The sequence below is a fragment of the Trichechus manatus genome, unplaced genomic scaffold, assembly GCF_000243295.1.
Source record: "Trichechus manatus latirostris isolate Lorelei unplaced genomic scaffold, TriManLat1.0 scaffold00050, whole genome shotgun sequence".
NCBI lineage: Eukaryota > Metazoa > Chordata > Mammalia > Sirenia > Trichechidae > Trichechus > Trichechus manatus.
This window is the reverse complement of record NW_004443986.1, coordinates 15,635,516-15,653,283: the sequence shown is the minus strand read 5'-3', so window position 1 is coordinate 15,653,283 and position 17,768 is coordinate 15,635,516. Positions and strand designations below refer to the sequence as shown.

Genomic DNA, 17,768 nt, shown 5'->3' with positions numbered 1-17,768 from the left:
TGGGTTGTTTCCTTTCCCTTCTCACATATACTGCATAATGGAGTTTGAATGGCTTAAAGCTACTGCACATTGTCGGGGAAGGGACAAAAAGAACACTAAAGACGCTGAATAGTGCAAGGCGTTCTAGGAAATTGGGTGGAGAGAAGCAGAGATGAGGCTGTTTTTACACTTTTACAAGAAAGCTGTTCCAGTTATAATTACTGATTCCCTTCAGCCGAACTCTGCTTCCTAAATAAAAGGGCTTACTTTCAAAGTGAAAAAAAGTAATGTTTAAAAAAAACTTCAAAATATAGACTGAAAAAAATAACTCACAGAGCAACAAAAATCCTGGAAATTTCTGTGCATAGAGATCTAAGCAAACATTCCCACCAAGTGATGGAGAATAGGTTTTTGAGACCCTGAAAAATGAAGATACACAAAAGTAGTTTATTACGATCTAATACTTTAAAAACAAGTAGATCCTACAGAAGAATAGTGTTCAAATGGAATGTTTAAAAATAACATTTATTAATAAATATCTTATAAAATTCTAAATTAATAGATTCCTGTTCAAATTTTGCTTTGGTCCTTGAATTCCACTGTATACATACATACATACATACATACATATATATACATATTTTAGATGGTTTTTATTAACCAGCACATTCTATCCTAACTGGATGGCTAGCTTACAACTCCCCAGCCAAAGCTGGGTCTTTCACTGCAGCTGGTTTGTGATGTTAACGACAAGCTCAACTAAAACACTAAACTTTACATAACAGGCGACAACCACCTGAACATCCACCATTGACGCTTCTCTGTTCAGAATATGGGCTGCATTTAATTTCATCGGTGAATAGGCTCCAAAGAACATTTGCTCCAAGTGAATCACCCTAAAGATTATAAGTCACACCACAGACTACTTGTCTCCCACAGGCAGTGTTAAGACTGTAACTTGCATACATTGACTTGGGAGTAAGAGAGGGATGAGTAGGAGTGTAAAGAGAAAACATCTGACTTAACACCAGGCTTTAAAATCAGTATATTCGTTCATGGCTAGGATTTTCACGATGCCTGTTCTGGCATCAGATGTTGAGAAATGTATCAAGGAGAAACAACTAAGATATGGACGCTTCAATCTGATGAGGATTCATCCAGTAGAAATGCTATCAGGTAGAGCGATCTAATTTTTTCACTCCCATCATGTAAGGTTGGGGAGGCATCATACAAGTTCCCAGGTAGCCTGGCAGTGATTTCCGTGGCAGAGCCTGCCGATAACCAAGAAACCACACGAGTGGAGAGAGGCAGCATGCAAGGCCGCTCCCTCCTTAGGATCTGGGTTCTGAAGATCATTACAACGGATTGTGAAAATATAGATGGGTAGCCCCGTAGCGGATCACAACAGAATATAGTACTTGGCCCAGGACAGGGCAATGTTTTGTTCTGTCGTATACGGGGTCGTCATGAGTTGGAGCCGACTAGCAATAACCCAGCAACGGGTCACAAGAGGGGAATGTGGTAAAAAGGAGATGTTCTGCCCAATTGGCAAAAACTATAGAGCAAGAAAAAGAGATTTGCAGGCAGACAGATGATTCTGGAGTTTGGAAAAGGCTGGACCTTTAAGTGAAATACTTCATACTGATAAGCTGATTGTTGGATTTGGCCAATGAGCCTTTCTCTTCGGGATTTCAACGAGCACTGACAAATAGCTGGCCTCTTTCATTTCGTGTATTTCCACACTGCTAATGAACATACCTAAAGGCCCTGAGTATAACAAGAAGACAGTTTATTCTAATTATATGTTTAGGCCGGTTTGCTAACGTGTGTGGTTGGCTTGCCTACTTAGCATAAAAAACAGACATAATTGAGCTATATATAATGCACATCAGTCAAACTGTCAAGCTGCTGAATTAAGAAAACCCAGGCAAGTTCGTAACTGCAGAGGCATTCAGTTTAACAACTAAATATTTTAATCAAGAGATGGAACAGAAGTAAACTAAACCACAATTTTAGTGACAGGTCACTCCCTGGGCATCCTGATAATACCAGTGGATTAAAAAGAAAATCAATTTCATTAAGTGCTATGCATGCAGTAAAGAAAGAAAAGTTTTTGCTTACTAAAAACAAAGCTAAATATAAAATAAAAAAATTTTAAAAACCCAAACAAATGTTTCAATGCACTCTTTTTCCTTTCTTTTGGAATACAGAAAGCCATAGGGAGGAGTTTTTGAAAAAAATTACTTGCAATTTCAAAATAGACATAAGAATGTTAACTTCTCTTTAAAGCTAAGCTTTAAATATTTCTTAGGAAGCCACAGTCTGGATAAACTATTCAGTTTTTTACTGCTGGGATTAAATTTTTTTTTTTTTTTTACTATGAATTCAGTATTTAAAATACTTGAAAATATGTTTGCTTAAAATATAATAGAAAATCCTTTTCATTTATATTTTTTTATTTTCTTTTTTTTTCCCCTCTTTTTTTGTTTTTGCTTTGATTCTTAGACCATATATCTAAGTCATGAGCTTCACTGGCCACTTCTTTTGAAAGCACTGGATACATGGAAAGACTGCTGATAAATACTGATTTAAAAAGTAAGTTATTAGACAAACTGGAGCTAGTTATAAAAATCATGCTTCATGACCCTCATACTTGCTTTTATTTCCCTCCAAAATAGATTCTTACACTATAGGGAGAGAAAAACAAAAAACAAAACACATCCTTCCTTCTTCTGAACTCTTATAAAAGCTACTACACCTTTTGTAAAATACTGTTCTTTAAAAACCCATGGAGACACACACACACACACACACACACACACACAAACACACACACGTGAGACAATCAAGCATTCAAATGAGATGAAACACCACCACCCGTCTAGATTTCTAGAGCGTTCAACATTAGCCTGTGTTATTAGTGAGATGCGATATTCATCAGCACTGTAGAATGGCTTGTTCCAAGGAGGCACAACTGTGGTTTGGGGACTATCTGCTTTCTACAATGGGCAAGTCCATGTACGTTGTTGAAAAAATACATTAGAATTACTTAGAAGAGAAGAGTAGCCTGCGCCCGCCCGTGGGATTCCTTCAGCAGCCAAATGGTGCTTGACTGGTCATGGGAAGGCTGGAAAAACCAGGTTTTCTTTCTTTCTTTGTTGCCCCAGTAGTTAGTCTACTTTCACCCACCAGAACAGCAAAGCTGGTTCGATAGGCTTAAGAAAATAATAATAATAAATCCAGGCTATTAGCAGCTGATGATGGAACAAATAATTTGTGTAGTGAGTAGAGCCCTTCTGAATTATTAGATAGTCCATGGATTTTCAACATTATAAACAAGCCATAGAAAATCAGTTGTAATTCAAGGGTATGATGTTATAAGTCCCGAATCGCAATGTGGACTTTCACAACTGAGGCTTACAAAGCTCCTGTCCTTTGTTTCTCACAGCTGGCATTCAACAGCGCTTCACCTGCAGCTACACCACCTTTTATTTGCTCTGATTATAGAAAATATTAAATCTGGCACAGTAAACATCTCCTGGTTTCTGTTTTGTGAAAAGTAAGAGTTGAATGAACCCCAGTTGTGTGTTACGGGCAAGGAAAGCAATGGCTAGGTCCACGGTTTTGAGAAGTTTTTTTCTTTTTTTTCTTTAAACATTATTTTCTTCTTTACATGCAATGCTAAAGGAAAAAAAAAAAAAAAAAGTAAAAGAAGACAGTCAAAATGAAGAGCAAATAGTGAGCCCAAGAAAAAGTAGAAATGGAGGGGGAAATTGGGTATTCGAGCACGTGGACAAAAAGGAGGAGGAGAGGTGGTGAGATGCTTGGTGGTTTGATTTGAACATCAATGGGTCTAACAAAATTTTTATAGTAGAAGAAAAAAAATTCTGGAAAAGGCTCTGTGTTTATCTGAGACACTGGTGATGTAACTGCCCAAACTCAACACATGTTATGATGTCATCGGACTTCCCACCCAGTCACCTTGGGTGGGTCTTACTTGACATTTAGGTTTGCCTCATTTTGGCTAAAAGCTGCAATTTAACAAGATTCGCTGTTTCAGGCAAAGGGTTGGACTGGTAAGAATGAAACCATGACTATATACAGAAAGAGTTCGTTTATAAACAAGTAACCGGTACCAGAAAATTGGAGAAAAGCACCAAAGCATTTCCCAAGCTGACAGGTATTAATTGCATAACTCCCTTTTTTTCTTATATAACTAAGTAAAAAAGACAACATTTCCATAATAACTATAAAAATGAAAGCCAGTCTTTGAAGGGCTGAGGAGTCTTCCAGGTCGGAGTTAATTCTACAAAATGCCCTTAAAAGAAAGGACGTAGACGGTATGCTACAGCTCTTCTAGGAGGCAAGGTCTGACCCGTGGATTTTAAAGAATCGGATTCAGGTCTGTTCTGTGAGTGGTGAGCTGACTGAGGGTGGAGCTTCCTACCACCTCGCTGACAGACGAGGAAGTAGTGATGGTGTTATGCTGGATGACTTGCTGCTGGGAGCAAGCTGGGACAGGGCTTGCAGGAGGGCTGCTCTCTGGACCTAGAAAAAAAACACACATATGCACATACCAATACAGCTCTTTCTTGCGTGGGCTTGTGGACTACCAGCAAAATATTAGATATGGACTTGAAGTAGAAGAGTTTCACAGATTTTCTTCTGGAAGTTTATTTCAAAACTTTATTTTAAACTGTAGTCACAAAGCTATGCCTTCCCAGGTTATAGCTACGAGCAAAGCCATGCTTTCTGCATCAGCAAAATGGGTTGATTGTTTGTGAGTCCTGGGATGTGAGCTTCCCCATATCCTATTTTCAAATAGCCATCCATATATCAAATGTGGAATAATACTCACATGTGGTGGGAGAATCTGTGTTGCTCAATCTAAAAAATTATTTGAAAATAAAGTGACCTTCAGTCATGAACCTCTGCTCCTCCCACCATCCCCTACTCAACTAGCATCTAATCTATTGACATTCCAGGTGCAGCTATTGGGATCTAGAAAAAGAGATCCATTTTATGCATTGGTAAACTGAGACCATGTCACTAGCTTTTCAGCCCAGTGAGTGACATGAAGGGTATCCTGAGGGATTGGATGTGATTCATCCAATGCCTGTTTCCCAACCCATGGATTTCTCTGGAAGACTACTAGGTCAATGGCAATTGGGCTCCATCAGGCCACCTTCCTACTGGCTGCAGAGTTGGAATTGGTTTATCAGGGAAATCCTACCAGGAATAGTTTAGCCAGAAATTATCAGGAGGTGGTGGGTATGGTGATAGACAGGCGTCAGGAAAGAGGGATCCCACTGGTAGAATAGTCTGGCAGTCATTCAAGAACTCTAGCATGGGCTCTGCCTGGATGTGGAATCTACACTTCCCTTTTGCTCTTTAAGTAAAATCCAATGCAAAATTAGTGGTAAACCATAGGACACAAAGAAAAGCAGATAAGTCAGTGACTTACTTAGATATCCTTGTGATTCTTTCTGCATGGCTGTTATTGGGCAGTCTTTATGCGTTAACAACAACTGTTTCAGTTGTGCCACTTCATTTTTCAACATGGACACTTCATTCTAGAAAGAAACATACCGAAACTATGTTGAGAAGACCAGAGAAAACAAACCCAAAGCACCATGTACTTTAAATAATGAAATTGGCAAGCTTTTCTGATATGTCTGAATGTCATTAAGAGTATTATTCAGTGAGGTTTACCTGAAAAATGTAGCATGCCATCAATTTGGCCCTCACATTTATCAGGGACTTTCTGAAGAGAATGGGTTTTAATTCAAGAGCTGAACACTAGTACAAGGCCAGACCACATCCTTTACAAATAGGCTCTGGAGTCAGGTGACTTGGGTAATAATCTCAACTCTACACTTATTGTATGATCCTGGGCAGGTAATGTACCCCAGCTGAGTCCCAGAAACCTCTTCCATCAGACAGGGATAAAAAGAGTACAGACAGTCCTCGACTTATGACAGGGTTCCATTCTGACGACTCCGTCGTAAATAAGTTCTGACATAAGTTGAATACCGTTTTTTTTTTAGTTTTCATTATTACTGTCTTTTATTATGAGCATCTTTACAAAAAGAAGCTGGACTATACGAAGAAGAACATGACATCAGGATTGGAGGAGGACTCATCAACAACCTGCAATATGCAGATGACACAACCTTGCTTGCTGAAAGTAAAGAAGACTTGAAGCACTTACTGATGAAGATCAAAGACCATAGCCTTCAGTGTGGATTACACCTCAACTTGAAGAAAACAAAAATCCTCACAACTGGATCAATAAACAACATCATGATAAACAGAGAAAATATTGAAGTGGTCAAAGATTTCATTTTACTTGGATCCACAATCAACATCCATGGAAGCACCATTCTAAAAATCAAATGATGTATTGCGTAGGGCAAATCTGCTACAAAAGACCTCTTCAAAGTGTTAATGAGCAAAGATGTCACTTTGAGGACTAAGGTGTGCCCGACCCAAGCTATGGTATTTTCATTCACCTCATATGCACACAAAAGCTGGACAATGAATAAGGAAGACCAAAGAAGAATCGATGCCTTTGAATTATGGTGTTGGCTAAGAATATTGAATATACCACGGACTGCCAGAAGAATGAACAAATCTATCTTGGAAGAAGTACAGCCAGAATGCTCCTTAGAAGCAAGGGTGTTGACACTTTTTCTCACACACTTTGGACATGTTATCAGGAGGAATCAGTCCCTGGCGAAGAATATCATGCTTGGTAGAATAGAGGGTCAGCGAAAAAGAGGAAGACCCTCAAGGAGGTGGTTTGACACAGTGGCTGCAACAATGGGCTCAAACACAGCAATGATTGTGAGGATGGCACAGGACTGGGCAGTGTTTCGTTCTGTTGTGTACAGGGTGGCTATGAGTCGGAACTGACTCGATGGCACCTCACAACAACAAAAACATCTTTAGAAATCATAACATTGAACATCTGCAAGTGAATACCTCAGAATGATAACATCAGCATATGACCGGCTTCAACACTGTATGTAGTCCATATTACTAATGATAAGATGTACAACAACAACAACAAAAACAGTCATAAGTGCGGTGTGTCATAACTCTAATACGTCTTAAGTGGGGGACTACCTGTATATACTTCATGGGGTTGTTGTGAGGATTAAATGAAGTAATAGTTGTAAAACACTTAGAACAATGCCTAGTACATGATAAGCACTTAATTTAGGCATCATAATAAACACCTTTGCACTGTCTTGCAGGCTCAGGTTGACATTAAATATGAGAAGGTGCATGTGAAGTGTACTTTGGGAATAATTATGTGGCAAGATATTAAAGATTGAACTGTGCCCCCCAAAATATATGTATTAAAGTTTTGGCCCCTATACCTGTGGATGTGATCCTGTTTGGAAACAAGGTTTTCTTTGTTATGCTAATCAGGTCATGCCCAAATAGGGTGGTCCTGAGCCAAATCACGTCTGAGTTATAAAAAGAGCAGAATAGACACAGACATACACAGGGGAAAGACAGATGCCAAGGAACGCCAAGGAACTCATAGAGCTAGCTACCAACAAGGAAGGACTGCCCTCTAGAGCCATACCCTAATTTTGGACTTCTAGCCTCCTGAACTGTGAGAAAAGGAATTCCTGTTCTTTAAAGCCACCTACTTGTGGTATTTTTTGTTATTGCAGCACTAGGTAAGTAAGACACAGGGTTAGTAACTTCGAACTGAAATGTCCTCAGAAAAAATTGACTAATCTACTATCGGATTTCCTCAAAGAAGTTCCAAATGGGCTACAGTTCAGTGGAGCACGTCAACCTGCCTGATGACCACTTAGCAGGTGCCATGGAACCCCGTGGTGCAATGTTAGCTATCTACTGTTGGGATGAGGTCAGCCCAGAGAGGCAATGGGGAGTAAAGTTGTGAGCCATGATTGAATTAATTTGATCAGTTCATTAACCAGTTTGGTAATTCCAGGCTGAAATATCAGGGTGTTAAGTGTGTATGTGTGGGAGGGGGATCGCATGGTTTTAAAAAATTTTTTCCTTATTTACTTAGATAAGTGACTCAAATCTCCACTTTATGTGGTAATTCACAAAGGGCATGCTCATAGCTTTGTAAAATAATGTATTTGGCGCCAGCTGTCTAAAAATATAAATGTATAATAGATGGCTGGCTCCAAGGTGCTTCCACTTGATAAAAGTATACTGTAAACACAGCGCTATCTCAAATAAGCCCTTTTACAATTCTGATAAATAATACCCTCTCTCCAGCTAATGTGCATTTGTGGCTGCCAGGCTGTAATACACCACACATAGGAGACTTTTTTTTAAAAAGCATGCACACGGAAAAAGGCATTTTAACACTGCTGTCGTTAAGTTGTATGTACACTTTGAATATGAACTTGGCTTTTCAGGCATGTATTTATCACCCAGAAAAGTGAGTTTTGGATTCTAGAAGTTATTGTTATTATTTTTTTAATTTAAAACTTGTTTTAAAGAGTAACTCCCATTTCTAAAGTCATTTGTGAAACGTTGTAAACAACCATATATTGGATAACATTAGTAACAAAGTAAAGTTCTCTCCAAACTTTACAAAAGAAAAATGCTATCTGAGAAATTAGCATTGATGATAAATAAATCACTTAGTTGTGTAGGAAAATTGCTCTTAAATCTGAAAACATTCACGGAAAGCAAATTGTACCTGTTTCCTCCAAATGAGTATGATTGATAAGGGGCTCTTTCAAAGCCAAAAGTGACCCTTTTCAATTCCAGGGTCAGTGGGAGGACTTTATTTATAGGACAATTTATTTTAGCCTTAAACACTACCTTGTTCCTCTCTGTTTTTATTTCCATCTAAATTCAGACAGCCTTCCTTGTTTTGCCCCATTCTCCCTCTGCTTAAAGAAGCAACGAGTTCTGTTTATGGTGATGGCATATTTGGCAACAATTATTGATAATAGCTGCCCAACATCATTAATGTAATTGATACCACTAAATCGCACACGTGAAAAACACTGAACTGGCAAATATCATGTTATATCTCTTTTTACAACAACAACAAAAATAGCATGTATAAAAGGAAGCTACTTTTAGACTACTACACAGAAAGCAATCCCTGGTTAAAAACAAAACAAATATAAACCCCCCCTCAACAACAACAACAACAAAAACAAATGAACAAACACAAAACAAAAAGAGGGAAAGGGAAGCTAAGATGTGTTAATATATACGGATTTTTTGCCTCAGAATTAAATGCCATATTATTAGCATTTGAACTACAGACATAACACTTCTCTGAAATCACTACTGCCAGATGCCTGCATCCTAAGTCAGAAACCTTCAGATATAGATAATGCAGACAAATGGTTCTTAGTTTATGGAGTCAAGTTCCAATTTTTAGTGAACTCAGCTGCCCTTTTCTACTGTGACCTAGGAAACAATAAACAAGGAATGTATGAAAAACAAAGCAAAACAAAACCGGTTCTCTGGTTTTCTTATACTTCTGGAAGAAAAAAAAAAATCCCCCTTGGTGGCTGTCTTGGAGAAGTTGAATTCAGACTCCACTTCTTCCCCCTCTGTGTTCTGAGCAGTCACACCCTTTCTAGGCAGGGTTCAATCTCCCAGGCACTAATTGTTCATTGCCTCTTCCTAAAGAAAACACTGAATTCCGTTATTTGGGTTTCTGCAATTGAGAGGAGGTAATGGCCTATGATACTTGGCACACCCCAAACTGCTTCACAATAAGCCTTTTCCTTCCATGACAGGCCGCTATAAAACAGCACCAATCACTTCTCTGGGCAGCTTATGCGGGATTCTCACCTATAACCAAAGCCCCATACAAAATATATGACTTCAGTGGCATTTTTGTCTATGGATAGCAGCGTACTTTATTAGCAAACTGATACATTGCAAGTATAGAAACGGAGGGCCTGAGAGTTGTGAGGGCCTGTAAACAGGAGGACTGTGGAGAATGCCATGGCAACTGACCATCATTTAAAGATACATATGAATAGATACATCTTTCTTAATGTAATGTGTCAGTGTGTTGTTTATGCCATGCTATGGTTGAAAGACAAATGCCAATTAATATCTTCAGGAGAGGAAGAACAATCAGCCTCCTGTTTTTATCATATACACATAACTATGATGCTAATAAAGACTAATTAAAGGTCTTACAGTCAGAGATGGAGCAGTGGTGGCTCAGTGGTAGAATTCTCGCCTTCCATGCAGGATACCTGGGTTCAACTCCTGGCCAATGTACCTCATGCACAGCCACCACCCATCTGCCAGTGGAGGCTTCATGTTGGTATGATGCTGAACAGTTTAGAGCTTCCAGATGAAGATGGACTAGGAAGAAAGGTCTGGTGACCTACTTCAGAAAATCAGCCAATAAAAACCCTATGGATCACAATGGTTCTATCTACAACTGATCATGAGGATGGGGCAGGACGGAGCAGCCTTCTGTTTCATTGTGCATGGGGTCATCATGAGTCAGGGGCCAACTCAAAGGCAGCTAACAAGAGCAACATAGTCACAGAAGCAACAGGAATTCACGGGGCAGCATCTAGCAGGAAAAGGAGCTCTCAGTTGGGGGTTGAGAATAACAGGGTTTGAGTTCCCAAATTGCAGCACTAAATAAGTATAAAACAAGATGGCTGGACTAGTTCTCTAAGTTCCTTCCAGCAAGATAGTTTCTTTGATTTTCTGACTGTTTCTGTGTTGCCTTCTATTGAGAAGGCTAATGATCTACTTACTGATAAAGGATTCAATCTTGATTTTTATTCATTAATTAACTACTTTTGATATTCTCAAATATGCTTATATGTCATAAAGGAGCTAGTCCTAGTAGCTCCTGTGCATCCAAATCTTATTGGGACAGATTTCAAAGCAATCTTTGAAACACATTTCAAAGTTTCAGTTTAGAGCAAAATCTTCTGTGTCCATGAATGTGTATGTATTTTTGAGTGGAGTCTATAGAGACTTTGCCAGGTTCCATACGGGGCCTTTGGCTTAAGAAAGGCCAAGAATCACTGCCCTAGAGAAAGAAGAGTGAATTGTGCACATACATAATCATCATAAGGATTCCATGTTGATAAACTAATTGAAGTGGGAAAAGCACTCAGCCGGCTATATTTTAAGAAGAAATACTTTTCAAGGCAATGTAAATAGAAATCTCCTTGGATTCATTTGGGAAGAAAGCAATCAGATAGCCAATGTTTTAAAATGTACGAAAGAGAAAGCAAATGTGACCTGCAACTCTAGTAGGGAAATAAAAGCCAGGATTTCTGGAGGCATTTTCTTACTCTGAATTGCCTTGTTTTATAAATTGAGGCAAAGTATTAATTTTTCTATTCCCTGTGTGTAGCTTATAATAATAGTTTTAGGTCTTAACATTGAAGTACCTTGCAAAAGTAAGTATTAATAAAAAAAACTGATTCTCCTGCTGAAATCAACCCTTTATTTTTTCATTTTTCTAAACTAATTTGGGTTTGCTACTCTAAAGCAGTTAGCTTTTTAAATACGGACTCTAAGAAGGTAGATGCAGTTGGATCAATCTATTCTTAAACCCAAAAGGGTGCCTCGGGATGAAGTAGCATCCCTATAGAGACATTCAAATACTATAATAACATACGGTAAAGAAGAAGTCTTTAATAGCAACATTTGCAGGTTTTGGCTTTGGGGATATACTTTGTTATAAAATAAAACCAGAATGCTTTTTGGTGCAAGCAGTAGTCTGTGCCAAAAAAATAATTATCAAAATGGGCCCTGCAATATAGCTTTTTTTTTTTTTGTAGATTAGCTGAGGCCAGGTTTGGTTCACTCTGAAATAAGGGACTTTCAATTTGTCAAGCAACAGTTCCCATCTGGCCTATTGTCTTGCCAAGTCCCAAACCTGGGCTCGTGTGTCTAAAATTTCAGCAGCAACTTGGACCATGTGTCTTTGCACTAAAAAAGAAAAGCAATTATTTCCATGGGCGACCAGATGATTTCCATATCATCTATTGAACGCATATGATCTACTTAGCGCCACATCAGCAGCTGATGAATTTAGGGCTGATTTTAGCCATTCTGTGTTATAAAAAAAAAATGTGCATTCCTTTAGTTTAAGAACTTTCTAAAACGGAATATCACAGAGCAGTAGATTAGGTCAACAGAAGACTTGCTTGGGTCTTCGTTCTGCCATTACTGATTGCATGACTTTAGGGAAGATTACTCATTTTTCTGAACGTCAGTTTCTCCCCATATAAAATGTCAACTCTGGTGGTTTCTAATACTTCTTCCAATTCCTAAACCTGTGTTGACCTGCTGGGCAGACCTTTGCTGTGAGACTAGGAAATGAAGTCTGCGGGTATGATTTTATTTTCTTAGGTTTGGTTTTTCCAATCTGAAACTCTGCAACCTAACTAGAAGGTTCTGTGCTGGAAAACAACTCAAAAGTGGCAGCTGGCCATCCAGACCCTGGATGTTCCGTTTGGCTCGAGTTTGTTTGCTTAGCACCTTCCATTTCTGTTTACTTAAAACTTGGCTCACTGCAGCAGCCTTAAGAGAGACACCTTTTTCTTTTTACAAAGGTCTAGTGAGAGGGAAAGGGTCATTCAAAGGTAGCCGAAACTGTAGTATACTATCCAGCATCATGGGGCATGAGGCAGAAGGCTCAACAACATCACAGGGAACAGTGAACAGTTGTGGTTTCTGTCTCTCTGAAGCAAAGCAGTGGTCGGAAAACATCAACAATTTAGACTTTTTCAGAGACTGGCCCTTGATAGCGTACTGCTTTAACAACCAATAGGTGCCTGCTGAAAGAACTCAGAAGGAGTTTTTTTTTTCCTACTTTTCGGGGGCTAAGAGTTCTAGTATCTCCTTTCCTTAGCCATCTTGGCTCTACATATGTGAAAATTAATGGGTTAGGGTTTAATCAAGGGTAAATCTGCTTTATGTGCTTTGTGAAAGCAATGGTAAATACACACTTGCAAGTCATGAATGTGTCTGCCCTCAATGTAAACCGGCATCTTTACTTTTCCTGGCTTTCTGCTAAGACTCCTCTATGTTTTCACGCTCTAGGACCATCATGATCACCCTGGAGTAATTCTGTGAGGACACATGTTAGTTAACATTGATTTTGAAAACTTTTTGGCACTTGGCTTGATATATGTCAGCCAGCTATTCATGGTTCTTTCATCTAAGGCAGTGGTTCTCCACTGAGCACGGTTTTGCCCCCCAGGGGACATGTGGCCATGTCTTTTTGGTTGTCACCATTGGGCAGGGGGCTTGCTGCTTGCATCTAGTATGCAGGTACCAGGGATGTTGCTAAACATACTACGATTCACAAGACAGCCTCCCACAACAGAGAATTACCGGGCCTAAGGAGCCCTGGTGGCACAATGGTTAAGTGCTTGGCTGCTAACCCAAGGGTTGGTGATTGAACCCACCCGATGGTTTTACAGTAGAAAGACCTGGTGATCTGCTCCCATAAAGATTACAGCCTAGGAAACCCTATGAGGCAGTTCTACTCTGTCCCATGGGGTTGCTCTGAGTAGAAAATTGACTTGACGGCACCCAACAACAACAACAAAAGTCAATAGTGCCAAGATTGAGAAACCCTGATCGAAGGCTAGACCTGCACACCTTGTTTCCTCCCCTTCTCTCACATACTCCCAAAGTGGCCTTGTTATAAAATATCCTCAGTGAACCACTCATGTAAAGCAAAAGTTATGCAAAGTTCAAAGGTCTTCCTGCAGCCTATTCCTGAAAAGTGGTAGCAAATTCCAGGGATTCCCAAGCTTCAGTCATTGTAGAACCACCACTGTCATATTTGCCAGATCCACATACACAAGAACTTTTATTTACTTAACATGTTTGTTCAAACTAACTCAATTTTTTAATGGTTTAGCCTTGCCCTTACCAATAATATCTGTGAAATTGCGGGTTTGATGTTCTCATTAGCTTTTTCAACACACATCCAAAAATATATACATATATATACATAGCTATTAACATTAAAAATGCTTATTCACATTCTGCCTAAAAATTTCTCACATACTACTGTGCATGCCAGATTCTAGAATTACCAGCTTTCAGGTTGGCGTGGGTTTAAAGGTTTTTGATCCCAGCTATCCCTCTGTGGCTTGACTCCCTTCAATCATATCCTTGCCAAGTGGTCAGGCAGCCAGCTCTCGGGCTCTCTGGTAATGGGGAACTCATTCATTTATTCAACAAATGGTTACTGGGTGTAGGCACTCAGGGACTCACCATGTCAGCCAGTATGCTAGATACAGGAGATAGATGGTGGTGGGGGGGCAGTGTAGGGGCATTAAGACACAGTCCCTGCCTTGACGTAGCATACAAGCTAGCGGGAGGAATCATTATCTTATTTTTCCCCATATCTGCTATATGTTTCCCAGATTACTTTCTCATGTCTATCACAAAAAGAATGATACATTTAAGGAAAAAAGAGAACATCCATAAATTATGGGCCTCAGCCCATGTATAACCCAAACTTTCCTTGTGTACTTTCAGTTTGCACACTGGGCACCTCAAGGCCTTTTCTATTTAATGGAATTGAATATGCAAAGGTTTTGAGGGTAGGGCACTCTAAAAGTTCCTTTTTAAGGATGCACAGAACACCAGGTGAGGGAAAGGATGAAGATGACCTACGAACTATAAATATGCAGATTCTCCCTATTGTGGGCAATCTTTCTCCCCTTTCCTTTCACTTCCTTTTGCCATTCTCTCAGCTCCTGGAAGCACTGGGCTGCTATCCCCTGGCGGTTTTGTCATATATCTATTTAGTTCCCTTCTTCCTGCTGGTGAAGAGTACATTCCTTTTTGTATTAGATCAAGAGCCATGAACTGCATCATTTATATGGTATGAAGTCTGCTGGCGAATTCCTAGGTGCTGGACCTTCCTCCCCTTCTCTCAAATACTCCAAAGTGGCCTTATTACAAAATGTCCTCAGTGAGCCACTGATGCAAAGCAAAAGTCATGGGAAATTGAAACCGTGTTGAGTAGAACTGATAAACATGCCTTTTCTTTCAGAGCAAACTAATCATCATAAACCTTCCTTTCTCTCCATGAAACAAAAAGATAATCTAGTATAAGCCAAAGCAACCTCCTCACCCAGTGAATATAAATAACTGCCCTTCAGTTGAAGATTTATGATGTACCAGGCAGTGTGCTAACTGCTTTGTAGACAGCAGTTCATTTATTCCTCCCAACAACTCTATGAGGTTATTATTCCCATTTTATGGATGAGGAAACTGAGAGTTGGAGAGGTTAAACACAGCATAATTGCCCAACTAGGGTTTGAACCAAAGCTTGTGCTCTCGGCCCTGCAACTTAGTTGACTAGGCCTTCCCCTTTTCAGAGCCTTGTAGGATGATTGATTTAAAATGGAATGGTTTGTTTTTGTTTTGTAGAGTGTCCCAAAATTAATAAAGCATGAGGAGTAGCCTGCAGTTCCTCTGTGGGCTAATGTGTCCTACTACTTCGGAGGCCAACAAGTGCCTGAGGGGAAAGGAAATGCCAAGTATACACAGGGCCTTTGAGTCAGAGGAGAGAGACAGTGGCCTGCACCTGAAGCTGCATGTTTGTCTGAGTGAGTTCTTCTGCTTTCTTTTCCAGTGACATCACCCAGACCTTCCTCTTCTGTCGGCAGCGGGTGGCAGCTGCTCGGTTCCGTTCCAGAAATTTCCGCCGCCTCTCGTCGGGATCCTCATCCACCACCCTCCGCCGGCGCCCCCCTGTGGGCTGGGGCGGCTGTATCGTCTGGGTTGGCTGCATCTGCTGTGTTGCTGGTGATACCTGCTGGGACCATTGGGGGAGGGGCGGTGGGGGGGAAGGGAATAGGGAAGGGAGATGTTGGGTAAGGGAAGAAACCCAAGCTAGTGTTAAAATGCAAAACACACAGAGTCAACTGCTTTAGTAAGCATGTCAAACTTGTTTCCTAAGAATGAAGTAAATCACTCTTATTTAAAAAAAAAAAAAGAAAGCGTCACTGAGCTATATTCTCATACCAGGTCGCTATGAGTTGGAATCAACTTGATGGCAGCGAGGCTTTTATTTTTTTTTTTTTAGCTATAATCTGTGACATTGTGGCAAGACGTAGCAGCGACCTGTGAAAAGATTTAGCCAGATACCACTTAGATTGTTCCTTGACAGGCATTTGACCTAATCATGGCAGAGGAAACACTTTTTTCCTCCTTCAGATGTTAAAAATGTTTCCTTTATAGTGCATTTGAACACTTTAAAGCAGCCCATGTACAGGGGTTATTGTCACAATATCGATGATGATCTGTCAGCTGGAGAAAACGCCTTCTGGGCACGTCAGTGGGCTTCTTTAACGCTAACAGTGTTAAAACAGTGTTAAAACCATGTTCCTAAAACACTCATCTGGGACACCGTTGGAAACTCTGGTGGCGTAGTAGTTAAGAGCTCGGCTGCTAACCAAAAGGTCGGCAGTCCGAATCCACCAGGCACTTCTTGGAAACCCTACGGGGCAGTTCTATTCTGTCCTATCAGGTCGCTATGAGTCGGAATCGACTCGACGGCATTGGGTTTGGTTTGGTTTTTGGTTTGGGACGTCATCACCCCTGCGACGCCAATCAAAACAACCTGTGAAGTCTGGGAAGCAGCTGAAATCCTGTGTTCACTGTTTCACAGTTCTTAATGTGGAAGACTACCTAGACTTGCAAACTCCAGTCAGATCAGCCTGCTTCTCAGAGTGTTAACTTAGACAGGAAGTTATAGGAGCCCTTCTGGAGCCCAGAGGTGATTGGAAACAGGGCCCTGGGAATTATGCAATCAATACCCGAAGCAGCAACAAGCCCTGTTACACACTTTGTGTGTGAAAGAGTGAGAGATGGGTGTGCATCTCCATATACCTCCATTATAAGGAAATCCTAGGAGTGGCAAAGCACTTTATTAAAAATTTTTACTATGCTTACAGATTCCTTGTAAGGTCTGCATGGGGCTCAGCGACATCTAAGGTTTTAGATACCCCCACATATATATCTTTATTTCCCTCCACGAGTCAGACACACACAGCACCTTGTGAAATTTCTACGACTGACTCTTTATATGTCTGGACACCTAAGGCTTTCCCTAACGCACTTCATTTCTTCCCCCTTATTCATTCTCAATAAAGGGGGTCTTTTTTTTTCCTTTCCCATTTCTCAGTCACTCAGGTTTATAGATGTAATGTCTATAAAGCTGTTTTACAAGAGACATTTAACCTGCAGAAATAACAGGCAAAAAGTTTTAAAACTGAAGCCCAACGACCTTTTCTACCACATTCCAGCCCTATGGTTGAAATCAATCAGAATGACTGTAATTGCACTAATAATGGCTACTGGCTGACATCAGCTGACTGGTGATGATATATTTTAATCCTAAACTCCATCAAATCTTATGTGACTAACTGTAAAAGAATTAGACCAGGATTGAGGTTGAACTGCATCTCCGTAATTTTATTTAAAGCAAAGACATTTTCTAAAACAGTGCATTGGCTGTTTCCATCCTCCCAATCACAGAGGAATAACAAAATAAATTAATTGTCTAAGGTCTTATTCACCAGAGTGGCTGGTGAAGACGTAATCCTTGCTATTGGCAAAGATTTAGCACTTGTCATTGCAGATGCTAACCTCTGAGCTAACTACTCCCAAAGCAAAGCATTAGGAAGGAATGGACTAACTGCTCTGCTATTTTTGTCTTTACAATTTCTTTCTGTGAAACAGTGATCTCTTATTGCCAGCTCTAGACCAGATTCAAGTAGGCAAAACTGGGTTTTAAT

The 17,768-nt window shown here is 40.1% G+C and overlaps 1 protein-coding gene across 3 annotated transcripts in view; it reads right to left on the bottom strand.

Moving 5' to 3' along the window:
• Window positions 1–2,375: 2,375 nt before the first annotated feature.
• Window positions 2,376–17,768, bottom strand: part of CREB5 (cAMP responsive element binding protein 5) — a 467,421-nt gene continuing 452,028 nt past the window's right edge. For 2 of the 3 annotated variants that reach the window (XM_004377489.2, XM_004377490.2), the window contains exons 9-11: window positions 15,554–15,781; window positions 5,444–5,552; window positions 2,376–4,527 (exon numbers count right to left, since the gene is read on the bottom strand). In XM_004377489.2, the coding sequence (XP_004377546.1) occupies window positions 4,364–4,527; window positions 5,444–5,552; window positions 15,554–15,781 (501 nt within the window). In that variant the 3' untranslated portion in view covers window positions 2,376–4,363. The remainder of the gene's footprint in view (window positions 4,528–5,443; window positions 5,553–15,553; window positions 15,782–17,768) is intronic. The other variant, XM_004377491.3, reaches the window with a different exon arrangement.